Source organism: Trichomycterus rosablanca, chromosome 26 (genome assembly GCF_030014385.1).
Source record: "Trichomycterus rosablanca isolate fTriRos1 chromosome 26, fTriRos1.hap1, whole genome shotgun sequence".
NCBI lineage: Eukaryota > Metazoa > Chordata > Actinopteri > Siluriformes > Trichomycteridae > Trichomycterus > Trichomycterus rosablanca.
Genome location: NC_086013.1, coordinates 11,236,560 through 11,262,935, shown reverse-complemented (window position 1 = coordinate 11,262,935; position 26,376 = coordinate 11,236,560). Strand labels below are relative to the sequence as shown.

The following is a 26,376-nucleotide window of genomic DNA, read 5'->3' as shown; positions in this document are numbered from 1 at the left end:
AGTTTTCCAGTGTTGTACAGAGATGTTCACAAAATACGAGTCCGAGTCATTAGGCTAGAGTCCGAGTCAAGTCACGAGTCATTAGGCTCAAGTCACGTCATCACAAGTTCTGAACCAATATTGCGAGTTGAACGTATTTGTATAAATAAAAAGACATTACAAATTCTATACCAATTCTTTGACCCCCAAAACTCCTCCTGTCAATAATGCAAAGAAAAAGTAACTTTTTTTAGATGGGTTTTATAATGCATTCTAAGTACAGTAAAATTCTGTACTGTAAAACTATACTTTTACACAGCTAAATATCCATTAATATTTTAGGTTTTGTGTACATTCCTGTGAAATAAGTTATTAAGAAGTAATAAAACAATGAACTTTGGTAATATGTCTGAACTAAGAGTAATTCCAGTCATAACCCTTTGTTAACTGGCTAGCATAGTATCATACGTGATAGCTAACTAGCATTAGCATGTTGTTGGATTGCTCATTTTTATTAGCTAAAACCACCCCAAATAGTGTTAGCTATCACATAAATGCAGCTGTATGCTTTATAAAAGTTAATATAAACAGAATGTATGTCAAATGTATGTAGACACATGAATAACATGAATGTATTGTTATTAACCTTTGGACTTTGGAGCAGTTCTGAGGCAATGAATGAGTCTTGTTTCATGCTGACAATTCTGGGTTTAGTGGCTTCTAAATAAATGATTCTAAAGTTTATTGGAGCAATAATAATGGTCTGTCCATATTAATGCAAATGGTGTTTCAATGAGAAGTTTAAAAAACGATTTAAATATTAGGTGTGCACATTATTTTGATACATAGCCTGTTCCCCTCAATGCCACTAGGTGACAATGTAGTCCTGCCTGAAATGTATATTCATAAAAAAACTAGCTCTTCCAAGACTTGTGAATACATAGTAGTAATCATCTATTTTTGGATTCATACTCTACAGAGTTCCAAACTGCCTTCAGAGGGTCAAAGTCAGTATAAACTGCACAATGAAAGCTTAATAGACTGAGTTTCTATGGTCAAGCAACAGCTGCAGCCTGAGATCACAATATGTACTAAGAATCTGCTGTAAAGAACACCACAATTGAACACAGATTTACTGATTTACAGAGTTAACAATGACTGCCACATTTTAGACATTTTAGACCACTTTGTTTTGGAAAGTTGGAAGCACGTTGTACAATCCCTGTACAATAAATTTCCAAGCTTGGTGTAGAAAAACTTGACTGGCCTGCACAGAGCTCCGACTTTAACCCCATTCAACAACTTTGGGATGAACTGGCATGCCAGTTGAGACCTATCACCCAGTATTAGTGCTTGACCTCATTTACAGGGCAGAAATCCACAATAAAGTTCCAACATCAAGTAGAAAGCGTACTTAGAAAACTTCTAGTTGTTGTAGCAGCATAAGTGGGAAGCAAAGCTGGAACTCTATATTAAAGGGAACTTTTTGAGAAAACCGTTTAAGTTAAAGGTCAAGTTTCATTCTTTTTGTGCTTCTTCTCAAGCCATGTTTGGCACACACATGGATTCATGCATTCAAACAGGACTGACAGGTAAGTGAAGTGTGCCGTTGTGTTAACTCTGTTCAATTTTCTCTCTTCTTTTACAGAGTCTGTGACCGCCCTAAAGACAATTTTCCTTTACACAGATTGTATTATAATACAACTTTAAGTATAAAGAAAAAGTTAATTCGAAGACAATGCTAAAACAACAACAACAACTCCTAAATCTGATTATTCACCTAACCACTACTCATCCTCTTCTTATTGCACAGTGTTTTGAAGGTAATGTTCAAGGAGTCCAAAAACTTTTGGACATGTGATGCACCCAGAATTGAGAAACATTGAAGTAAATAGCCTAAATGTAAAATCTGTATTAATCAGTGTGAAAGTTTGGCTGAGCATCTTAGTGAACTACAGGAACAATCATGGACAGCATTGTGGCTCAACAGGTTATGTGATCCTCTAAAGTTCAAACTTCACCCTTGGTCACTGTAAGAGATTTTGTATGTTCTCTCAGTTTTAATGAGTGCCATCTGGGTATTTTGGTGTCCTCTTACCTCTCAAAATTCACCCTGGGAGTGGACAAGAGAGTGTGTGATGCCCTGCAACAGACTGATACTCTACTAGGCTATAAATTCCTATTTGCAGGTGGCACCAGACCCCTGACCTGTATAAAGTGGTTATTAAGATCTAATTAATATATAGACATATAGACCTGTGTTTTTACTTGCCTTCACAGTCTGTGATCTGGCTCTTGGTTAAATAGGTGTGGTTTGGCTACTCTACACTGCCACTACTTGTTTATGAATGAGTGAATGTAGTTTCGCAGCATGTCATTGACTTGAAGTATTCCCAAGCTATGCGTCCAGTGGTTATGGGTTGCTTGTGAACCACCGCGACTCTGACCAAGGCGACGCGGTTTTTGCTTAAAGAAGAATCTAATACCTTTGTTACTGGTGGGCGGGGTTATAATCAAGTTGATGGGCGGGGTTTAAACCGAACACGTGATGGGCGTGGCAGCAGAAGCGTAAAATCTGACTCGATAGAATTACATGTTGTGTTCGGCTGCTATTGCAGTTTCTGACGTTTCATTGACTATTTTCGCCATTTTTTAGAAAAAGAAAGCTGCTTACATTCATTTTGGATATTTTATTGGAGGCGCTGGAAAGGAAAAACAATGGGAAACTGCTATACGGTCGGACCAAACGAAGCCTTGGTGGTTTCAGGTACTAGCAGTCTGTTGTTTATAGTAACGTATGTTAGCGTGATTCACTGTAGCTCGATGCTAAAATGGCTATTTATGTTAGTTTTTGATATTTCTGTTAAATTAATATTTCTGCTGAATCTTTAAAAACACTTTATTTATTGACTCGAGGTAAAAGAAAACGTAATTTAAGTAGTTTTTCGATGGTTTGGCAGGCATACACGCCGAGTGAATACAGCAAGGTCTAATCCCAAATGGCTCCTCACGCCATATATAGGTGCACTACTTACTCCCTTAGTACATGTTCATTATGTATCCTATGTAGTGCACTACTGAGTTAATTACGATGTTATTGAGAGTCAGCCCACGTAAATGACTGTTTAGTGCTTTTTTATTTTAAACAGGCATTCATTTAAAGGTAAATGTTTAGGCCGTGTGTACCATGGTATTCTTGGTGTGGCAGTATGAACTGGTGAAAAAGTTGAATCTTAAATAAGGGTCATATAATTTCTTAGAACTTGTTATGGCCATATTCATAGTAGGTGGAGGATGGTTGCACATGTATTAACTTAAGCTTATGATGAGTAGACTTGATGAGTAGCTGATATTTTACTTGCATTTCAGTAGTTGTAGATACTAAGAATTTTAAAATGTATGTATTTTTCAAATAATTTACATTTCACTCAATTTGATACACATATTATATGATTTGTACTGAAAAACATGTTTTTATTTCCTCTTGATCACTTGATGTTCAGTGTCACCCATATTCCAACAGCTTTTAATTCATGGCATAACTATTTCTGGATTATATTTGACCAGTTAGATAGATCCATGTTTAGATTGGGATTCTTCTTGACCTTGGGATGAGAGCCACTGCTCCATGAACTGGAAAAGGTTGCTGGTTCAAGCCCCACCACTGCTAGGTTGCTGCTGTTGGACCCTTGAGCAAGGCCCTTAACCCTCACTTGCTCAGACTATATACTGTAACTGTAATGTAAGTCGCTTTGGATAAAGGCATCTGCTAAATGCTGAAAATGTAAATGTAAATATGCAATAGTATGGACCTCCACGTTAAATTCCATGTCTCGTTCATCTTTTGTGGTAAATTTAACCAGCGTTGTCTACTTTTTGGGCACTGTCAAACTAGCCCTATTTATATGAGCACAGAGTCACAGGGTGTGGACTATCACTCCCAATGAATTAGATTTTCTTTTTGCAATCTTTGCATATTCGGTAACTATTGCTTAATACCTAAACACCTGTGCACACAGGAACTAGACAGAAGGAAGTAGAATGTCGTGGCGCAAAATAAATGTTATATGACACAATACAATTAAAATAAAATTCTTTACTTTTGAAATGGGATGGTAGTTTTTTTTTTAAACTGAACAGTCTCATTACAGTGTAAAACACACATTTTAATGCTTTATTTAAAAAAAAAAAAAAAACAGTATAACATGATGGACATTGAGACGAACATGAACACAGAGCAGAATCAGTTTGGCTTTCAGAGTGTTGATTTTACACCAGGTCTTTAGCAAACAGTTATCATAATGAATAGAGATGCGGTCGGCATATTCAAGCTTTTCCTGGAAAAGCTCAAATCGTTTTAAGATGGTATGCAGAGTTTTACCATTATACTGAAATGTGGTGTAAAATAGAAACAAATAGAAAAAAAAATTACAGTTTAACATGCAGTCTGACTTCATACTTCCACAAAACAGCTTCCGTTTGTGATTTTAATACAATAATAGCTCTATTGTTCATGATTTAAATAATACAAGTGCTTAAAAGGTGTATATATATCTATAAAAGAAACTGACTCATGCACACTGTGGGTGAGCCTCAACTTGCTCTCAGTTCAAATGAGGCATTAGCTTTTTTAAATGAATTTAAATGCCTCGTTTTTAAAAGTAAGAGCAATAATCAAAGCACGGCTTCTTTGTCTGTAATTGGTTATAACTGGTTAATCACCGTACTCAGAAATTAATTGTGGAAAGCTGCTGTATCCTTGATAATGTATGAAAAGCCGCATACAATCTGTGAATAAGTGTTTTTTATTTGGATGGAAAAACGTGTTCAAATCATTTCAGTCATAAAAACCTGTTGCAGAAATAACAGAAATCCAAACAGTGCCATGATGTAATTTTCAAGTGTAACCATTTCACTTTAACTGCACTGGGTTTAGCTTCCCTGGTATTTTTACCATTTCCAAATTGATACTGATTGCCACAGCTTGGAGTATTGGGTGATACTTGATACCAGTGTCCTACTTTGGTTTTCCTGTTTAGGCTACATTTCCTGTTTCTGTGCTCTGTGGTATTGCACTGCTCAACATTTAGAACTACTGAATACATTAACCCAATTTTCAATTCGTTCTTTGATTTTAAGTTGTCTTAAGACTTGAGCTCGTAAGCTGATGTTATGGATGTCATTTCCTATGCGAGTTGGCCGCTAGTTTAGCTGGAATGCAATGTGATAAGCTACTATAACACCATGAGAAGTTGGCAAGGATGTGAATGATTACAAAAAACCAATGTGTCTACATTGTGTCTGACACTTTCTAGGCCAGACACTTAAGCCAGCAGGGCAGGGTTTCCTGAAAACATCGCTTTGCATCGTACAACTGTGGTGGTCGTTTATAATTTGGACATTGAAAAAAAGACCAGCTTAGATGAATGAAATTGTATGCCACTGAACACAGCACGTACATTTTTTTAGAAGCTAATTGTGTAATACTATGCATAGATTTGTTAAACAGGCTACCACACGCATATCAGGAGGAAATGAGATGAAAGTTGAGATCACTAGAGCAGTAAATGTGAATGGGAAACCACTTTTGTACTACCTTTCCTGCTATGGCTTAATACCAGCAGCGTACAGAACAAGGAGGAGATCTCCGCATGATTACACAAGCTATTCTAGTTGAGTAAGGATAATGCAAGTAATGCATTTATGTGCAATCCGAAATAATAATGACTTATAACTAGAGATGGAACGATCGATCGGCTATGAATCGGTATCGGCCGATTTTTAATCAAAATATGTGTGATATATAAAGACCACGTTAAGCTTAACAGCTCAGTGGATTGATCCAGACTTTGAGCTACAAAGCACCAACCATCACATCACCATTCATCAACCATCGTACAGAAACCATCGTGAAAGCTCTTCATGACCTAAAATAACATCATTAACGTTGTGCATCATACATACGATGTAATTTTGCTGATTGAAATATTTACTTTAAAAAGATAATTCAACCCGGTCACATCTGAGTCGATTCTATCAGCACGTTATATAAACTCCTGGTTCACTTTGGTAAATCGGAAGCGGTTCTTACTTGTGATGTAGATGAGAACAGAAAACGTTACAGAGCCAATCCGAGGCAAAAGTTTATTCATTACCAAATTCGTTAGTTCAGGATCGTCTGCTGAACCTTTAGCTCCTTAGACGGAACGAGTCTGACTCGGTTACAGATCTGTGGTAATAGCAGTTTAATGAAGCTTTTTAATGTAAGAGAGTCACACAAAATGTTCTGTATTAGTTGGTGTTTATTTAAAACCACGACATTAATTAATAACAGTAAACACGGAGAGATAACTGAGAAGAGAAACTTACACTTCGCGGAAAATGAATCGACTCATGAATCACTTTAAGCGATACAGTGAACAGATCATTTCTCTTAAAGGCACAAACACACACACAAACACACACACACACACTCACACGCTGCTCCGGTTTATCTTCACTGTGAGGCTCTTTTTAAGGTTTTTTCAGACTGAACTGGATAACATTAACCCCCCACACACACACATCGGAATCGGCTATCGGCTGATATCCCTGAAAGGAGATCGGAGATCGGAATCGGTGCCAAAAACCCCGATCGGTACATTTATAACACAGTCCTGTCCGATACATCCAAATTCCACATCCACATTCAGTGCGCCTCAGGGTGCCGCCCCTAAAAACGCCACTCTACCTACTCTTCCTCTACATATGCCCAAAAAACACCCCTTTGTAAACATGCATACAAACACACACCTGTTATAAAAGCCTAAAAATGCATTTCTCAATTTGCAGTAATGACTTCTAGCCTTTAGACATGTCAGTCATTAAAGCAATGCATTTGGCCAGCTGTCAAGACGAGAAAAGCTTTAGAATAGACGCATCAGACAGTGTAGTGTTAGATCACCCAGTAAGAGTGTCTGTAGTGCCTCATGTAAGAGCTCTGACAGCTGGGAATGTCTCAGTGGAAACTCTGATAAGTGTGTTTGCGCATGTGTGTGTGTTGGAGAGCCGATTCTGCTCGGAATTTTTGTACGATAACAGTGGATCCCTCAAAGTTCACACTGTCATGACCTCAAATTTCGAAATAATTGAAGTAAGAATTCCTGTATGTTGATATAGAGACACTGCACGGGCATAAAGAAGCAACTTCCTGAATTTAACCTGCAGAGGTGGACCAAAAAACAATAGCAAATAGATGTGGTTCGTATGATCTGAGGCATTTGTTAACTGGTCTTTTTTTACAATGCAGTGGGGTGAGAGTGTATAGAAAAGACAATCTGATCACAAATCAGTTTTTACCCCAAATCAGTAAAAGTTTATTGATGATGTTACGCGGCTTGTTCTGGCGGCATCAATCTCAGCATGTACTGCTGTTTGCACGTTTGTGGTTTTGTAATCTTTGCTCATCCCCCAGACTTTTTTTCTGTATGACTTCATGTACACCCACGTCATACTGATCAAAGTGAAAGTGTGACTGTATGTATGTGGGAAGCTGAAGGTGAGAGGTCCATAAAGGCGGTTTCAATATTTGTGGTTTTTCATGGCACGAAACTGTTCAGATTTAATAGACTTACCGTCATAAAATCATGGTTTCTTAAGGTACTGGAGGGGTACGATGTGTATGAGTGTGTGCTAGATGGGAGTTGATGATGCTGTGGGTTAGAGTGTGGCTGAGGAAGGGTTTATATTACAAACAATAATAAAAAATGGATAACATTTCAGTGTGTCATACAAAAGCTATGATTATATTTTCTGTATCCTGGAATATAGCACTGTTATTACATATGCAATAACCTTTAAATAACCATAACAGTATATCAAAACTAGTTAATGAGATAAACATGAATACTATTAATAATACATACAGCTACACTATGTAACTTTAAAATAGCTAAGGATTTGGAGACCTCTCTGGTAGAAATATGTTATTGCAATGTTATTTAAATTTTAGACGTGTAACCTACCACAGTTTGGCACAAAATCCAAAATATTATCTAGACACCTCACACTACACTAACACAGCAAATCATACGTATAGAAAAAAAGCAATACTAATATTAATGGAATCTAAATCAAATGTTTTAAATTATTTATATTAAGGAAAATATAGATACATTAAAGAGCTGAAAATAGACGACAAACGTTCTGTTTTAGGGCACCAAAATATGATCTTTTTCCCTAATAAAATGTATCAATAGGGGCCGCTCAGGTAGCGCAGCTGTAAAAAACACGCTGTTCACCAGAACTGAGATCTCGAATACATCGTATCGAATCTCGGCTCTGCCTTGCCGGCTGAGGCTGAGCGGCCACATGAACAGCGATTGGCCTGTTGTTCAGATAGGGGTGGGACCAAGCCGGATGGGGACTCTCTCTCAGACTAGTGCGTTCACGACCTCTGCTGGCTGGTTGGTAGCGACCGCACGGAGATAGGAAAGGAGTGCGGTAGAGGGTGTGGCTCTCCGTACACAGCGCTGTACTGCACTGCAATCGTCAAGTGTAGGTGATAAGATGTTCGATTGCTGTGCACGTGTCGGAGGGGGCGTGGAGCAGCCTCGTCCTCCCCAGTCAGGAGCAGGGACCAGCATTAGTGAGAGGATGATTGAGAGGGCAGAAATTGGATGCGCTAAAGTGGGGAAAAAAAGGGGGGGGGTATCAATAAACATCAAACAATTCATTTGTAGATTTACATTGTCATGAAGTGGTAATAAGTAGAACTCTACCAAATTCAAAGGAAATGTGCTTAATTTTACGGACCTAGTTTTTCTAAAATCACAGATTTCACAGATTTTTACTGAAAGGAGCCACATTTCATGGCCGTCATTAAATTACACTTATAAATCGAAAACTTATAAGACGAAAATATCCGTCCAGGTATTCACACATCCCCCTCTGCATCCACAGAATTGGTTGGGAGTTTTCCAAACTCAGTTTCTCGAGTATTGTATTTAGCTGTTTTAGACTTCGACATCTCTGACACTTTGACTAACCAACTGCTAACTGAATTGCCGTAGTATTTCTAGGACCACTTCATAGTGTAAATTTACCAGTAAATGTGAGACACTTTTATGATGCTAGAAGGATGAAAAATGTTAAATTGCTAAACACAAACCTTAAAGTTTTGAATTTCACAGTATGTGATGCGATTTTTGCTGATTATTTTTCTCCTCTGAAATTGTGTTTTAGGTGGATGCTGTGGTTCTGACAAAAAGACATACACAGTGGGAGGATGGGCCTGGACGTGGTGGCTTCTCACTGACATTCAAAAGTAAGAAACATTCATTCTTTTGATTTTCTTTTATCCTTTTATCAATCCTTATTAAACCTCTGTGCTTAATTCTCGGATCCTCAGTAGTGCCTCAAGATTGTAGGAGGACCAATTCCAAAATCTATAATGGCAAGATTATCATTAATTAACATAGTCCTACCATCCTGAGGCCTATAAGCTACCTTCTTTGCTTGACTTATTTCTGACTACAGTCAATCTCTTTCTATTTAAACGCAGGTTGTTTATACCTCATTGTGTTTAGTGTGTTTACTAGTAATAACTGGTATGTTGCTATCCCTGTAATGTAAATATGAACTGATAACAATCATCCTGTGTTGGATTCCAATATACAAAATAATACTATAAAATATGATATTATGCTTTAGAAAGAAAATCAAATTCACTTCAAGTAAATTGCATCAATTTTTATTAAAGTGCCTAAAAAACATTTTACATTTTACACTCACCGACCACTTAGTTGTTTGCTGTAAGAACAAAATGACTGATTATTTGCTCTATACACTGGACACTTCATAGCTGTAGCACTTACTGTGCATTTACACTCGCTTTGAGTCGCCACGGCACATTGTTTTGATCTGCATACCTGATTTGGCACAGTTTTTACCTCGAATGTCCTTTCTGACGCTACACTCCTTTTTTTATCGGGACTTGGGACCTGCACTGTTGCCGTACCAGTGCACCTCCCAGGGGCTGGACTGTTTGTCCATCTCCCCTCCTCAGACATCTCCGATCATGTGTCATGTCTGTGTAGAATCCTGAACGTCCTATAGCACAGCGCAGATTCGAACCCTGGATCTGAGCAGTACTGGGCTTAAGTGACATATGTTAGCGCAGTTTGGCATCCGTGTTATGTTTATGGAGTCATATAGAGCCGAAATGATTCCCAAACACGCAATCAGAAGCAAGTGCTATTTGGGACACGACATCTGTGCGTACACAGAACTCACAAGGGCACTCTTTGTTGAACTGTGTATTTTAGGTGTGTTTAAAGCCCATATGGGTTCCAGCCCTGGATCCCAGTGGTAGCAGGCTAGCTTTAGTTACTGCTGCTCCACCCAATCCCCTGTAGAAAATACATGCCAGACGTAGCATTTTTCAGAAACATGGCTGTTGGGTAATTAAACAGCTGGTTAGAAAACTAAAACTAAGTCTTGGTTTATATATGCAGGGGTGTTCAAACTTTTCTGGAATATTGTAGATTGTAAGGTCAGCCCTAGCAGAACCCTTTTTCACCCATGCACTCTGCACAGGCGTTTCTCTATATGCTAATCAGGGTCCTTACACAGCGTTTGAAGACCCCACCCACGTAGTCCGGTCATCCCGCCCTAGCAGAAAAGTGTCTGTCGAAGGCACTGCCAATTATGCCCGCTAGATGGCGTCCAGTCAGGTTTCAAACCTGGTGGGTAGCACTGTCGCCTCACAGCAAGAAGGTCCTGGGTTCGATCCCCAGGCAGGGCGGTCCGGGTCCTTTCTGTGTGGAGTTTGCATGTTCTCTCCGTGGCTCTCTGCGTGGGTTTCCTCCGGGAGCTCCGGGTTCCTCCCACAGTCCTAAATCATTCAGTCAGGTTAATTGGAGACTAGAGATGTAACGATTCACCACAATACAGTTAATAACCGATTCAAAAATTCCACGATTCAAATCGATTTCACATGTAAAGTGAATCGATATTCACTTTAAACAGCAGAGGGCGCTGGCGCTATACACCTCACCTTGATGACGTCACTGGCTCCAAACGCCTGGTTGCCAAATTGGGGGTTTTTCAGCCAAATTACTCTTAATTCAAAATTGTTTTGCATAGTTTGTGCCTACCTCAGAAATAAAAGGGCATTCATTATTTACATAAATAAAAGATAATCACAAATACAGTATTTTATTATTTACTATTATTATTATTTATTATTATTATTATTATTTTTAAGAGAAATAATAAAAGGAAACTTTGTCATCATTTGTGTTCAATTTCAGTTTTTTAAAAAATCGGGAAAAAATTGTATCATGAACCCAGTATCGTGAATCGCATCGTATCGTGGGTAGAGTGTATCGTTACATCCCTATTGGAGACACTGAATTGCCCTATAGGGGGAAGGGGTTTGTGTGTGTATGGCTCCCCTTGCGCCCATTGGAAAGCTGGGATAGGCTCCAGCACCCCCCTGTGACCCTGATTGGATAAGCAGTTAAGAAAGTGAGTGTGTGTTGTTTGTATAGTCTATATAGTTTGTATTTTCTTGGTGAGACCATTGGACGGATTAACAATGGTTAAAACACTGATTCAAAGTGGCCCTGTATTCTATATAGTAAACACACTGCTCACTAAATCCGACATGTTTAGTTTCTATCCTATTCACCCTGTGCGCTACTCGCCAGCCTTGCTGCGCTTTATCATGCCCTTGTCCTCGTTCAAAACATGTTTGCTTCTAAGCTCGACAGGCTATGAAAGAGCTCTTTGTCCCGCGGTCCACTGTGCCAAACCTAATTAAAATAGCCTGAGTTAAAGGAGACTTCTTTGGCTGAGAAGTATGCGTGGAATTCCAAACTGCAGATATTTTAGGAGTCCCCTATACACCAGCGTATTGTTTACATTACAGCTAATGGCAGGGGGATTTCTGGGAACTGCTTTCTTTGAATTGCTTCAGCAGAGTAGGGACGTATAGACGTATAGGGAGATTTTTCCTGGTTGGGAGGTCTGCGCTGGGTCGATTATGTTCTTCACCCATTTTTCTTTCCCAGAGTGCACTGCAGTTAATGAAATTAAATGGAGGCAGATGGAGGGGGCTGAGTATAATGGATGGTTCACTGTATAAAGTGTTTGAAATACCGACAGTCATTAGCATTTGGACAAAATGTATTTAGGGGGGATGGAATAATATGCTGTTTGGTTGGACAGGGTCTCTTTTCACTGCCATGTGCGATCTCCAGGGCTGCGTCCGGAATCGCATACTTCCATACTCAATAGTACGCGAAATGAGGACGCGAGAGCGCTTAGTATGTCCGAATACATAGTATAAATAAAGAGGTACGCGAGAAGTACCCGGATGACCTACTTATTGGGCAGCCATGTTTGAGTATGCAAGCGATGCACACTTGCGGTCCGCTAATGTATCCCATAATGCAACTGGAGCTGCGTAGGCGTTCAAAGCGGAATAAGAAACAAGAAAGATAGCGGTCCTCTGTTTACAAGTGTAAGTAAGATAAGTAAAATAAAACATTTTAAAGACGAATAAATAACAAAAACACGATAAATATCCAAAATTTTGACGAGTGTGGTTTGTAATGAGTCTGTAACTATGGTGATATTACGTCATCACGTCCTTACGTCATCACTTGACGTTGGCAAGATGGCGCATATGTAGTACGTAGCGGTGTTGTGTGCATACTGCACACTTCTGTACTGAAAGTATGTACTTCTTTACCGGCCGAGTAGTGCATACTTCCTCCAATCTAGTACGTACTCTGTAAGTATGCGATTCCGGACGCAGCTCAGGACTGGTCCGGGTGCTTTCATGATTGGAGGAGCGGTGAGTCACATGGAGCTTAGCGTGGATCTCTGTGTAGGAACCCAACACTGCCAGGTTAAAAGAAGCAGCTGCACAGGGGGTACGTTGAGGGTTCTACAAGAGGCAGCAGATTCCCAATCGGGAATTGGAAATAACTGAATTGCAAGATAAAGAAGGCGTGTGGCGTGGTACTTTATGGCCACTAAGGGATGCACACGGTCAGCAACAATATTAAAATAGGCTGTGAAATTCTAACAATGTTTGTTTGGTATTGGAGACTGTCAAGTTTTGCCAAGCCTGTGCCCACTGTAACTTCAGATTCTGGTTTTAGCCAGACGAGTGGGAACGAATGTGATCTTTCCGCTAGTGCAGCCCACCCATCTCAATCTTTAATGTGTTGTGTATGCTAAAATACATGCTCACTGTGGTTCTAAAGAGTGGGTCAAGCTGATGAAAGGCTATGCTATATCAAGTAACTCATCTGACAATTCATTCCTGATCATTTCTGTTGACATGGTTGATTTGTCTGCAAAACTGCTACTCACTAGATGTTTTTGTTTCACTATTTTGAGTAAATTCTAGAGACTTGAGGGGAAATTGCAGATAATCTTCAACCTTCAAATTGTCCTTAACAAGCCTTGTTTATTCTAATAACCATGCCACAATTAAATTCACTCAGATTCGCACACATTCGCCTCTTCTGTTGCTTGATATGGACATTAACTGACGTTCTTGACGTTCTGCATGTGGATGATTTTATGCATTCCACAGGAACCATGACATTACATTAAATGAACACACATCTTAATAAAGTGGTCGGTGAGTGTAAAATACAGTGTATCACAAAAGTGAGTACACCCCTCACATTTCTGCAGATATTTAAGTATATCTTTTCATGGGACAACACTGACAAAATGACACTTTGACACAATGAAAAGTAGTCTGTGTGCAGCTTATATAACAGTGTAAATTTATTCTTCCCTCAAAATAACTCAATATACAGCCATTAATGTCTAAACCACCGGCAACAAAAGTGAGTACACCCCTTAGTGAAAGTTCCTGAAGTGTCAATATTTTGTGTGGCCACCATTATTTCCCAGAACTGCCTTAACTCTCCTGGGCATGGAGTTTACCAGAGCTTCACAGGTTGCCACTGGAATGCTTTTCCACTCCTCCATGACGTCATCACGGAGCTGGCGGATATTCGAGACTTTGCGCTCCTCCACCTTCCGCTTGAGGATGCCCCAAAGATGTTCTATTGGGTTTAGGTCTGGAGACATGCTTGGCCAGTCCAACACCTTTACCCTCAGCCTCTTCAATAAAGCAGTGGTCGTCTTAGAGGTGTGTTTGGGGTCATTATCATGCTGGAACACTGCCCTGCGACCCAGTTTCCGGAGGGAGGGGATCATGCTCTGCTTCAGTATTTCACAGTACATATTGGAGTTCATGTGTCCCTCAATGAAATGTAACTCCCCAACACCTGCTGCACTCATGCAGCCCCAGACCATGGCATTCCCACCACCATGCTTGACTGTAGGCATGACACACTTATCTTTGTACTCCTCACCTGATTGCCGCCACACATGCTTGAGACCATCTGAACCAAACAAATTAATCTTGGTCTCATCAGACCATAGGACATGGTTCCAGTAATCCATGTCCTTTGTTGACATGTCTTCAGCAAACTGTTTGCGGGCTTTCTTGTGTAGAGACTTCAGAAGAGGCTTCCTTCTGGGGTGACAGCCATGCAGACCAATTTGATGTAGTGTGTGGCGTATGGTCTGAGCACTGACAGGCTGACCCCCCACCTTTTCAATCTCTGCAGCAATGCTGACAGCACTCCTGCGCCTATCTTTCAAAGACAGCAGTTGGATGTGACGCTGAGCACGTGCACTCAGCTTCTTTGGACGACCAACGCGAGGTCTGTTCTGAGTGGACCCTGCTCTTTTAAAACGCTGGATGATCTTGGCCACTGTGCTGCAGCTCAGTTTCAGGGTGTTGGCAATCTTCTTTTAGCCTTGGCCATTTTCATGTAGCACAACAATTCGTCTTTTAAGATCCTCAGAGAGTTCTTTGCCATGAGGTGCCATGTTGGAACTTTCAGTGACCAGTATGAGAGCGTGTGAGAGCTGTACTACTAAATTGAACACACCTGCTCCCTATGCACACCTGAGACCTAGTAACACTAACAAATCACATGACATTTTGGAGGGAAAATGACAAGCAGTGCTCAATTTGGACATTTAGGGGTGTAGTCTCTTAGGGGTGTACTCACTTTTGTTGCCGGTAGTTTAGACATTAATGGCTGTATTTTGAGTTATTTTGAGGGAAGAATTAATTTACACTGTTATATAAGCTGCACACAGACTACTTTTCATTGTGTCAAAGTGTCATTTTGTCAGTGTTGTCCCATGAAAAGATATACTTAAATATCTGCAGAAATGTGAGGGGTGTACTCACTTTTGTGATACACTGTAGCTTTTGTTCTATGGTTCTAAATGTACTCGCTTGTATTTAAATTTGTTAGCACTATCTATATACACGATATGGCCAAAAGTATTATGATACCGGATCCTATAATTGTTGGACATCCTAGTTTAAACCTTGCATTATTCTAGAGACTTTACACACATACCAGTGGTACAAAATCAGCTGTGTTTTTGAGGACCAATATATGAATTTATATAATGACCTACACAGCATCGAACTTGTGATTGGTGACACCTACACTCTGGGAAGTTTGTTTGCGTCCTACATAATATACTCAGGTCTATGGAATAGTGAAGTTAGCCTTCTCAAACTTTATTGGTTGACCGCTTCGTCTTTGGGCACAAACCATGTAGTTCTGGCGACTTTTGAATGTTGTGTACTTGCTATATTTAACAGTTAACATACTCCTTTAAATAGTAAATTTTATATTTGTGCTTTGAATCAGCTGGATTTGCAGTTTATGTTCAAGCAGATCTCAAAGCTGAATTAGGCTGAGATCAGGGCTTCTGTGCAGTTCCTCCATACTAGACTAAATTCTTTACTCGCTTATCCCAGCTTCTTTGGGAGCTAGAGCCAGAGCACAAGAGCCCAACAGTCCCTGCATAATGACAGAGCCAGGATTTGAACCCACAACCTTTTAGTTGTAGTCGGTTCTAGTAGGTAACCCAAATCTCTACCCACTAGGCCACCACTGTCCACTGGTCATTTAGGGCTGTGGTAGCTCAGCGGTTAGGGTACTGGACTAGTAATCAGAAGGCTGCCTGTTCAAACCCCCCCAAGGAAAAGCCCTTAACCCCTTAATTGCTCAAATTGTATTTAGTCATAATTGTAAGTCGCTTTAAATAAAAGTATGTAGCGTAAAACCATGTCCTTATAGTACTTTGTGCAACAAGCAAGGACTTTTTATAAAGCATCTAAATTTCATCTTATAGGGTGGCAGGGTGGGTAGCACTGTCGAGCAAGAAGGTCCTAGGTTTGATTCCCAGGTGGCCGTGCAAGTGAGGTGAAGTGGAGATACAAATTTGTTCATGACTGTGTTCGACATTAAAACCTTGTGTAATCAGTAACTACATGTCCTGTCATGAATGTAACCAAAGTGTGTAAAACATGATGGTAAAATCCTAATTTCCTTTTTAACCTGTTAAAACATCTGTATTTAATAATTACTTGGGGTGTCTGTATACTTTTGGCCATATTATATATTTTAAATATTATATAAATATCTATTTTAAATGCACAGTAAAATGTAATAATAAAAGCATATGTGTAATAAAAGCACAGATGCTTGTGGGTCCTTTTTAGTTTTACAAAGAACTGAAATCTCTTTTAATTGAGTCGCTGCTTTCTAAAGACTCTTCTAGCTTTCTGGTGGTTCTGGAGTGCCAACTGTGCCATCTAACATGCTAAACTCATATTGTCCCTAATTTCCTCTTTTTTAATGCGCTGATAACATGTTGCTATCGCTTTCCCTTTTCCTTTTATTTTATTTCCTGCCTGCCTGCTAGACTTTCTCTGGAAATAATGACCATCCTGTGCCGCTGCGAGAATATCGAAACGGCCGAGGGCGTCCCCCTGGATGTGACCGGGGTGGCTCAGGTAATACAAACCAGTCCAAGCAAACAAAATGAACAAAACAAACAGATCTACCTGGCTCAGGGATTAAGCACTCGGGGCTGATGGATTAAACGGCAGCAGCAGCAGAGCCGCTAAAGGCAGCAGAAGAAGCTGGTCTACTGATCTGGTTTCCACTTTGTCTGTGTGTGGTTGTCTTTTTTTTTTTTTTTTTCCCTTTCTTGCCTGGGCGACACACACTGGTGTTCTGATGCTTTATTTTTTCTGCAGTGAAGGGGAGAGAGTCAGCAATCAACGACACTCACTTGGCTTTTGCTACACCGTCACGTAGCTATTAATGAACTCCATGTGCACTGACTGAAATGCTTCTGTAATCAGTGCTGCCTGGATAAGGAAGGAATCACAAATCACCTTTTATATTTATTATATGAGCATTGTGTGTAAAATCTTTAGTTAATCTTCATACACAGTCTTGTATGCAAATGTTTGGCCAGTCCGGATAACTTCCATGTTTTCTTTCGTGGTGTTTTTCAATTGGCAGTTTTAGTTTAGCCAAACACTTTTTGTGCACAATTACAGCTTACGGGCAAATTGGGTGGTGCAGTGCTAAATTGTGCTAGTCCACTATCGCTTGGGTCCTGGTTTTGAATCTCCAGTTGTGCTTTCATGTCCATGACTGTGTTTGACATTAAAGACTTGAGAACTGATGAATCTTGTGTTACAATCAACTACCTGTTCTGTCATGAATGTAACTAAAGTGTGATAATAGAAACTGTGTATTATCATTTGCATTAAAATGCAAGATCTATGATGGTTCAAAAAACATCAAACGTGATATTTGGCCAAGGGTGTCCAAACTTTTGCATACTACTGTATATATAAACATGATTCATATATATATATATATAGCACTTAGCACTTGATTCCAGCATATAGTCAGTGCACTTGGACTACGTCTGGAGTGAATGATTTCTTTTGTGAACTTCATTTCACCGTCCGATTTCTTTTTACTTTTTACATTGTTTTCTTGCCTCCCCTCTCCTTCCTTCCACCATCTTTCAGTCCCCATAGATCACACGCCCAATTTCTTTGGTTTGTTATTTCCTTTCTTTGCGTTTCCCACAGGATAACCCTAGAGATTATGACCCTGCAGCCCAAGTGTGAGGATGTTGAGACAGCGGAGGGGGTAGCGCTAACAGTCACAGGGGTGGCACAGGTAAACCAAGCGCACCTCCCATTTTTTTCCCGCCATTTTTGCCCTCTGCTTATCTTTCTGCTTGACCCATTTTGGTTTTCTAGTTCCAGTTCCAGTGCCAAAGACATTACTGACTCTCAGCAAATCAGTCATTAACTACTTTTCTATCCAAAGCGTTCACAAAGAACGTGAAACTGTTTAGTGTTATGAGAACTGTTGAATATTTTAGCAGCCTGGCACACACACAGAGCAGGTAGCTGTAATTATTAAAGAAAAGAGGGACAAAATGTGTCTGTGTACACAGACGTGTAATTTTGACTTTTTTTTTTCTTTTATCCAAAGCGACTTACAATTAACTTGCCCAGAAGCCCAACAAAGGTAACTTGGTGAGGTTTTAACCAGCAACCTTCTGATTACTAGTCAAGTACCTTAACCACTGAGCTACTGCCGCCCAGCTACTGATTAACACAAATGTTTAACTGATGTCCTTGAACACTTCCCCTTCTAGAAACAGGAAGGTTGCTTGTTCAGGTGCATATGGGAGCAGCCGAAACAGTGTATCATTCTGGTCCACATACCTGATTTGGCACTGTTTCAAAACCAGATGCCCTTCCTGAAACAACCCCAGACACTAGCCAATCATGTTCATGCAGACACTCAACTGGCCAATCGCGAGGCTGAGATTTGAACCTCGGATCACAGCAGTAGTGGGCTAGCATATTTTACCACTTCATCATCCAAGTGCCCTTAAAATGAATTGATGAATGCCATTCCAGTCCCAACCCTCCTGTTTATCTAGGCTTGGGATCTGCACCAAGTGTCCCCTCAAAGACCAGGTTCATGTATTTGTAAGCCCAGCTCGGCAATCAAACCCCCGGAAGCGAGGCATCGCAGGTAGTAGCAGCGTGGCTCTTACCATTCCACCATACAAGCTCAGTTAGTTAATGCCATGGTTAATAATGCGCATTATTACAAATTTGTGTTAATTATGGATGTAATCAATTACTCTTGTTGAAGGCAATGACCAAACACTGTATGCTGTAGTTTTACAAAACACTTCAATATCAGTTGAATTGTAGTGTCAGCTATTGAGCTGTAAATTCAGCATTACAGATAGTAACCAAGTCGAGGGCTATAGACTCCTGCCGTGTAAGCATGGCATAAAACATCTAAATATATAAATAAATAAATACAGACAGTGCAGATAAAGCACATTTTAGAACCTGGTTCACTGCTTTTATTTACTTATTTTTAAACCCAGTCATTTTTAACAGAGGCATCTGTGGCAGTTTGGCGCAGCACTGATCTTACTGGAGTTGAGAGTAAAACCTTTAGGCTTATAGACGTTCTGCTCTGACGTACTGATTTGATCAAGTAATCTGTAAAAATGTCCTAATTATGCCTCTTTCCAACTGTGCTTTTTATGACATTATTAATTGGGAGGAACTTAGACAATTCCTGTTTTTTAAATGCGAACGTTTTTCTTTTTTCAATCTGCCAACAGACACAGAGTCAGTTCTGCTGTTTCAGATTTGCATCACATTTGATTGTCCAACCTGTGCAAGGCACTGCAGCAGATTTTTGAACATACACAATATTATTGAAACACAGATCTACTAGTACAAATTAAACAGCATTTGCATTAGATCCAAATTAGTGACAGAATACTATACAAGCAACCTGAGATCCTTGTTTAAAAACTAGAAAGTGCCAGTTTGACTTAAAACATCTGCACTACACATCAGCATCGCTGACCAGTTGTTAAAGCTAATGTTTTTTCTAATAGGTCAGAAAGTTAAGAGCAGTGGTAGCCTAGTGGTTAAGGTACTGGACTAGTCATCAGCAAGTTGCTGGTTCAAGCCCCACCACTGGCAAATATTTAGTTGGCTTCTAATTATGGCCATTAATCCTCAATTGCTTTCACTGTAATTGCTCACAATTGTAAGTCGCATTGAATAAAAGTGTCTGCTAAATGCCGTTAATCTTAATGTAGCCAGTATGAACAATTATGTACCATTAATAGCTTTGCAGCTTTGAATTATATTCATTCCATTCTGTATTACCTATTCATGCCACATACAAACTTGGCACAGAAAGAGAGAAAATTTGACATTGTATAAAGTTTCTTTATTAGCGGATAGTAGACTTTCTGTCTCTTTTATAGATAAATATATCAAAAATACATGTTTTATTTCAGAATTTTGTCATTACAAGGCTACCAGGGCTACAATTTATTTGGCCCCTTAGTTTTCATTAAAAGAACTCAAGTTCATGAGAGATTTGCAGGATCAAAAATATCTTCCAAATATTTATTTAAAGGAAAGAAATCAGCAGAAAGATCTAAATCCCTAGACTGCTATGGCCTACGTGTCCCTTACAAGTGTATGTAAACTTGGTGTCCAGGGGTCAAATACCCAAAATAACTTGTCATGTAATCTAGCTTCATTTCTAAGAAACCTTTATTTGTGCTAACTGGCAGATTTTAGCACTACATCTAATGACGGTGGTCCGGAGCAGCTAGCAGCTTCTGCCAGCGTCGTAATAACATTCAAATCTTAACATCTACACTGGGTTTATATATCAAAATTAGATTCACAGCACAGTTTGGTATTCAGTCCAGCAAGCTGGCATGCTCTACGCCACTTTAATCAGCTTGCTGGCACGCTTCACAAAGTGCCACGTTCAGTTCCAAGCTTCTGTCTGATTATCTGGGAAGTAATTTGCTGCCGCAGGCAGGCTTCATCTGCGTGGGCGAGGCTGAACAGAGCGTGAGCAGTGTCTGTCGACGTCGAGTGTCCAGGCTTCTTTCTCTAAGACCTAACTTGAGAGGCTAGTTAAATGTGTCCTTGTAAATGATTATCAGTTTAGACACTCTAGCCAATCAACGTCGCCACTTTTTAATGATCAGGCCCTGAAACGGAGGAATAAAGTCTTTACATCTGCCAAAAAAAACTGGAGCAAAGCCATAAAACCTTTAAATGTTTTTCTCCTCCCCCATTCGTCTTTAATTTTTCTCAGTTTTCCCAGTACCCTCCCCTCCTATTCATCGTTTTGCTCTTTCCTATTGTGCGAGCATGTTGCGAGAATGTTTGTACATGATGGGGGTGGAGGCCTCTATTGTCACAGATGCATGCAGCTGTTATTTGAACGTCTGGCCGGGCACTGCTCCCTCTGCAGGCTGTATCATGTGTGTTTGGTTGTGTAGGTTTAACCCAAATGAGTGTGTTTACATGTCCACAATCTGATGTAAACTGAAGGGGTGGCATTTCCCTTAGCCTCTTATTTGAAATGTTATAGAATGTATCTCTAATTTAATAGCTGTACTGCTAAATATATAAATATATAACAAGGAGGTTATTCCATGCCAGTGTAGATACCACATTCCAGTCTCGGAGGTGTTTTAGATTAGAAAGTAATCTTCTACAAAGATGCCATTCTGAGGCCCAAGACAGTGAGACCCAAGACCTCAGTACCTTCCCATCCTAGGTTTAACAGTATCGTAGAAATGTTCCTAGACTTTTACACTCATCTGTCCAGTTTATTTATGTTTATTAAACCTTTGTTCCAATTTATTTGATCAACCTACTTGCCACTGCAGCAGCAACTCTGACTGTCTGTATGCCTCCTCCAGTGTAGCTGCCACTCATGTAAAAAAAAAAAAAAGGCATCAACAGCTTCACATGTGTCGCAGGAGGTTGAGAAAAGTGTAGAGTTACAGATGATTAGATTGGCAGGTGTTTTAGATAAAACCCTCCATACATTCATGCTGTGGAACAGATTTTATCTTAATTATCTAATGTAACTGGTATAATCCGTCCAATAGAAGGTCAGGCTGAACACAGATCTGTGTTTTATCAGCGTACATGTAAACACACTCAATAACAAGAACATAAATGACACAAATGAATGACTTTGGTTGAGAAATGTATGTACTGATACAGACATACACCGACTAGGCATAACATTATGACCACCGACAGGTGAAGTGAATAACACTGATTATCTCTTCATCACGGCACCTGTTAGTGGGTGGGATGTATTAGGCAGCAAGTGAACAGTGGTCATTATCTATTAAAAATAATCCAAGAAAGGAACAGTGGTAAACCGGCGACAGGGTCATGGGCGGCCAAGGCTTACTGATGCACGTGGGGAGCGAAGGCTGGCCCGTGTGTTTCGATCCAACAGACGAGCTATACTGTAGCTCAAATTGCTAAAGAAGTTAATGCTGGTTCTGATAGAAAGGTGTCAGAATACACAGTGCGTCGCATTTGCAGGACTGTTTTGGCAGCAAAAGGGAGACCAACATGATATTAGGAAGGTGGTCATAATGTTGTGCCTAATTGGGGTGTATATACATATGTGAGTGTGTGTATATATACACACACACACACACATACAGTGTATCACAAAAGTGAGTACACCCCTCACATTTCTGCAAATATTTCATTATATCTTTTCATGGGACAACACTATAGACATGAAACTTGGATATAACTTAGAGTAGTCAGTGTACAACTTGTATAGCAGTGTAGATTTACTCATGCAGCCCAAGACCATGATGCTACCACCACCATGCTTGACTGTAGGCAAGATACAGTTGTCTTGGTACTTCTCACCAGGGCGCCGCCAGACATGCTGGACACCATCTGAGCCAAACAAGTTTATCTTGGTCTCGTCAGACCACAGGGCATTCCAGTAATCCATGTTCTTGGACTGCTTGTCTTCAGCAAACTGTTTGCGGGCTTTCTTGTGCGTCAGCTTCCTTCTGGGATGACGACCATGCAGACCGAGTTGATGCAGTGTGCGGCGTATGGTCTGAGCACTGACAGGCTGACCTCCCACGTCTTCAACCTCTGCAGCAATGCTGGCAGCACTCATGTGTCTATTTTTTAAAGCCAACCTCTGAATATGACGCCGAACACGTGGACTCAACTTCTTTGGTCGACCCTGGCGAAGCCTGTTCCGAGTGGAACCTGTCCTGGAAAACCGCTGTATGACCTTGGCCACCATGCTGTAGCTCAGTTTCAGGGTGTTAGCAATCTTCTTATAGCCCAGGCCATCTTTGTGGAGAGCAACAATTCTATTTCTCACATCCTCAGAGAGTTCTTTGCCATGAGGTGCCATGTTGAATATCCAGTGGCCAGTATGAGAGAATTGTACCCAAAACACCAGATTTAACAGCCCTGCTCCCCATTTACACCTGGGACCTTGACACATGACACCAGGGAGGGACAACGACACATTTGGGCACAATTTGGACATGTTCACTGTGGGGTGTACTCACTTATGTTGCCAGCTATTTAGACATTAATGGCTGTGTGTTGAGTTATTTTCAGAAGACAGTAAATCTACACTGCTATACAAGTTGTACACTGACTACTCTAAGTTATATCCAAGTTTCATGTCTATAGTGTTGTCCCATGAAAAGATATAATGAAATATTTGCAGAAATGTGAGGGGTGTACTCACTTTTGTGATACACTGTATGTGAGTGTGTGTATGTATGTATATACACACACACACACACACATATCTAGTCTTGTCATGTAAGTTAAGTAATGTAATACAACTTAAAATCTCAAATCTCAAAATACCTAAATCATTAATCTGGATTTTCCATATAATAATTTTATTATAAATTTATAATAATCTTTTTGATCTGATATACATTTAGTAGGTTATTTTGTCAATATAAAAAAATCTAATCAACATCCTGTGTCTACATACTAAACGTCTGCTCCTGGGAGTCATTCGGGACCCAGTATTGATTTTATTTGGTGACTCCTCCCAGCCACCAGCTCACAAACACAATTACGGCTGCCTGCTTGTTTCCATACCTAGTCGCATGTGTGTGTGTGCACGTTCGTGTGCATGACTACAGGGAAGCACGTACAATTCATGTAATTGACGTTCCTTTTTCTGTACCGGTCTGATGCCAGCTATGTTTTTTAAATGGCTTATGTAATTTTTTTGTTGTGATAGCTGGTGCCAGATCAGTGTACAGTGCTCGAGTTGTTCTACAAAAAAAGCTCACTCTCTTCCCACTTCACAGCAGTGAATCAGCAGTGAAATTCATCGACTAATCAAATCTCATTCATCAAGACTTTCACACGGAGACGTCAGCAATACTGGCACTCTGGAATAAAAAAAGAATAAGCAACCTTAGACCTTCAGGTTTATACAAATGCTGGGTTTTTGCTGGAGTTCTTGCTAACATTTGTTGAATTGAAGAGCGACAGTGGATGAAACGAATATCATAGTACACTTTTATTATGTACTATAATTTCGGTGCATTTTTCCTTTTTTTGCTTTTTTACCCAATTTTTCTCCCAATCTAGTCGTGTCCAATGACCCGACTGCATTTCAATTTTTCTCTACTGATGCTGACCTCCACTCCTGACCGAGGAGAGCCGTAACTGCATCTTTTCACTTGCACGAGCATACGGAGAGTCACACACTGATCTCCATTATCTCTCGTCTCCCGAATATCTGAGGAAACCCGACGGACAAGCCAATCATTGTCCTTGTAGGCACCCAGCCTGAAAGTAGCAGATCTCTCTGGTCAGCTGGGTGCCCTCTAGTGGCAGACAAAATTGGCCTAATATTTTAACAGTAAACACACCAGGTTGTGTTTACATTTTGTAGGTTAAGGTTGCTTATTTTTAGTCATCCTACTGCTTTGAAATATTAACGTGTCATTTGGATATTTTCCTTTACTGTATGTTTGCTCACATCAGCAGCCGTCGCTAATTCTGCATGGAAGCATGAACACAACCAAATCTCATGTAAACGGGTGCAAGTGGTGCAGCGATAAAACACGCTAGCACGCAAGAGCAGTCGTTTATGACAGACCTTAACAGCGAAGACATGAAGGAACCGTTCAGCAACACGAAAGCAAAGACATTCCTGAAATTCCTGTCAATAACAACTAAAGAAACTCGCATAACAGACATACATAAACAACAGACTAGCAAATAAAAGGCAAATCACAACCTCTCCTGGCGAGTATGGACTCGATTGGCTGGTCCAAGGGTGGGAATGTTGGAGGGGATTTCTTATAACTGATGTAATTATGATCTCTCCTGGCTGTTTGATCACACCTACACAGAGATGTGGTCACTGGAGGTCAATAAATGGCTCTCCGTGCACGATACAGATCTTAATATGAGCCTGCCTCGTGCAGGTGAGAAGAAGCACAAGGGGGGTGTGTTAGTCGCAGCTCTTTTCGGTCAGAAAAACGGTCTGCAGCAGTAAGGGAGGTGAAATGAGATTGGGTAATTGGATATGACTAGATTCAGAGGATAATTGGGGGAAAGTATATAGAAACGATGCAGAAGTTGGACAAAATGAGTTGTTCAGTGAATGATAGTTTATGTTGTGAATGTTTTTCTGCTGTAGACTGATGTGTGTGTTTGTGTACACAATGCTCTCAGGTGAAGGTAATGACAGACCATGAGCTGCTGTCTCTGGCCTGCGAGCAGTTCCTGGGTAAATCAGTGACAGAAATCAAAGGTGTCATCCTGCAGACGCTGGAGGGTCATCTGCGCTCCATTCTGGGTGAGTGAGCCCTGTTTACTGGCATATTACCATGTGCACTAATGATAACGAGCTAAAAAAATAATATTTCATAAGTCAAAAGTAAGTAGACGTGTTCTGATTATTGAGTTCAGCCTTACCAAATGCTAACTTGTGTAAAATCAATATGTATCAATGTACACGCATCAAATTTGGAAAAGACCCGTTACTGATCCTTACCCTAGTGTGACAAGTGTGGTGTTGAGGAACTTCAGCGTCCTGCACAGAGCCTGAGCCTCAAACCTACTAATCACCATTGGGATGAATTTATACATTACCGATGAGCCAAGCTTTCTTGACCAACCCAATCACACTGCAAAATCCTGTGGTATGATTTCCCAGAAGAGTAGAGGCTGTTGTAGCTTCAAAAATGGGGCAATTACATGTTAATGGTCATACTTGTGAAATAGGATGTCCAATAAGCTTACGGACTCCAGACATCTGTCCTCAGTGCCTGGCTGTCCACGTGGTCTTTGAGTTTGAGAAAACAGGATTAGTCGCACCAGTCGATCCTTTTCCATTGCTCTGTTATCCAGTTCCAATGCCTGCATGCTCATTGTAGGTGCTTTCGACAGTTCACGGGAGTTGGCATGGGCACTTTGACTGGCCTGCGACTACGCAGCCGCGTACACAGACGGGATTCCACACCCCTAGCATTAATTACACCTGGCCACCCAGCAACCCATCTGCAGTCCATGTCTTGTTCCTCTTCGGACAGCCCTAAATAACAAAGGGAAAGACAAAA

The 26,376-nt window shown here is 40.3% G+C and overlaps 1 protein-coding gene across 2 annotated transcripts in view; it reads left to right on the top strand.

Moving 5' to 3' along the window:
* The first annotated feature begins 2,580 nt into the window (after positions 1-2,580).
* Positions 2,581-26,376, top strand: part of flot2a (flotillin 2a) — a 31,691-nt gene continuing 7,895 nt past the window's right edge. Inside the window, exons 1-4 of one of the 2 annotated variants that reach the window (XM_062988651.1) lie at positions 2,581-2,746; positions 9,202-9,283; positions 17,987-18,077; positions 25,490-25,613. In XM_062988651.1, the coding sequence (XP_062844721.1) occupies positions 2,698-2,746; positions 9,202-9,283; positions 17,987-18,077; positions 25,490-25,613 (346 nt within the window). In that variant the 5' untranslated portion in view covers positions 2,581-2,697. Of the gene's footprint in view, positions 2,747-9,201; positions 9,284-16,794; positions 16,886-17,986; positions 18,078-25,489; positions 25,614-26,376 lie in introns of both variants that reach the window. The other variant, XM_062988652.1, reaches the window with a different exon arrangement.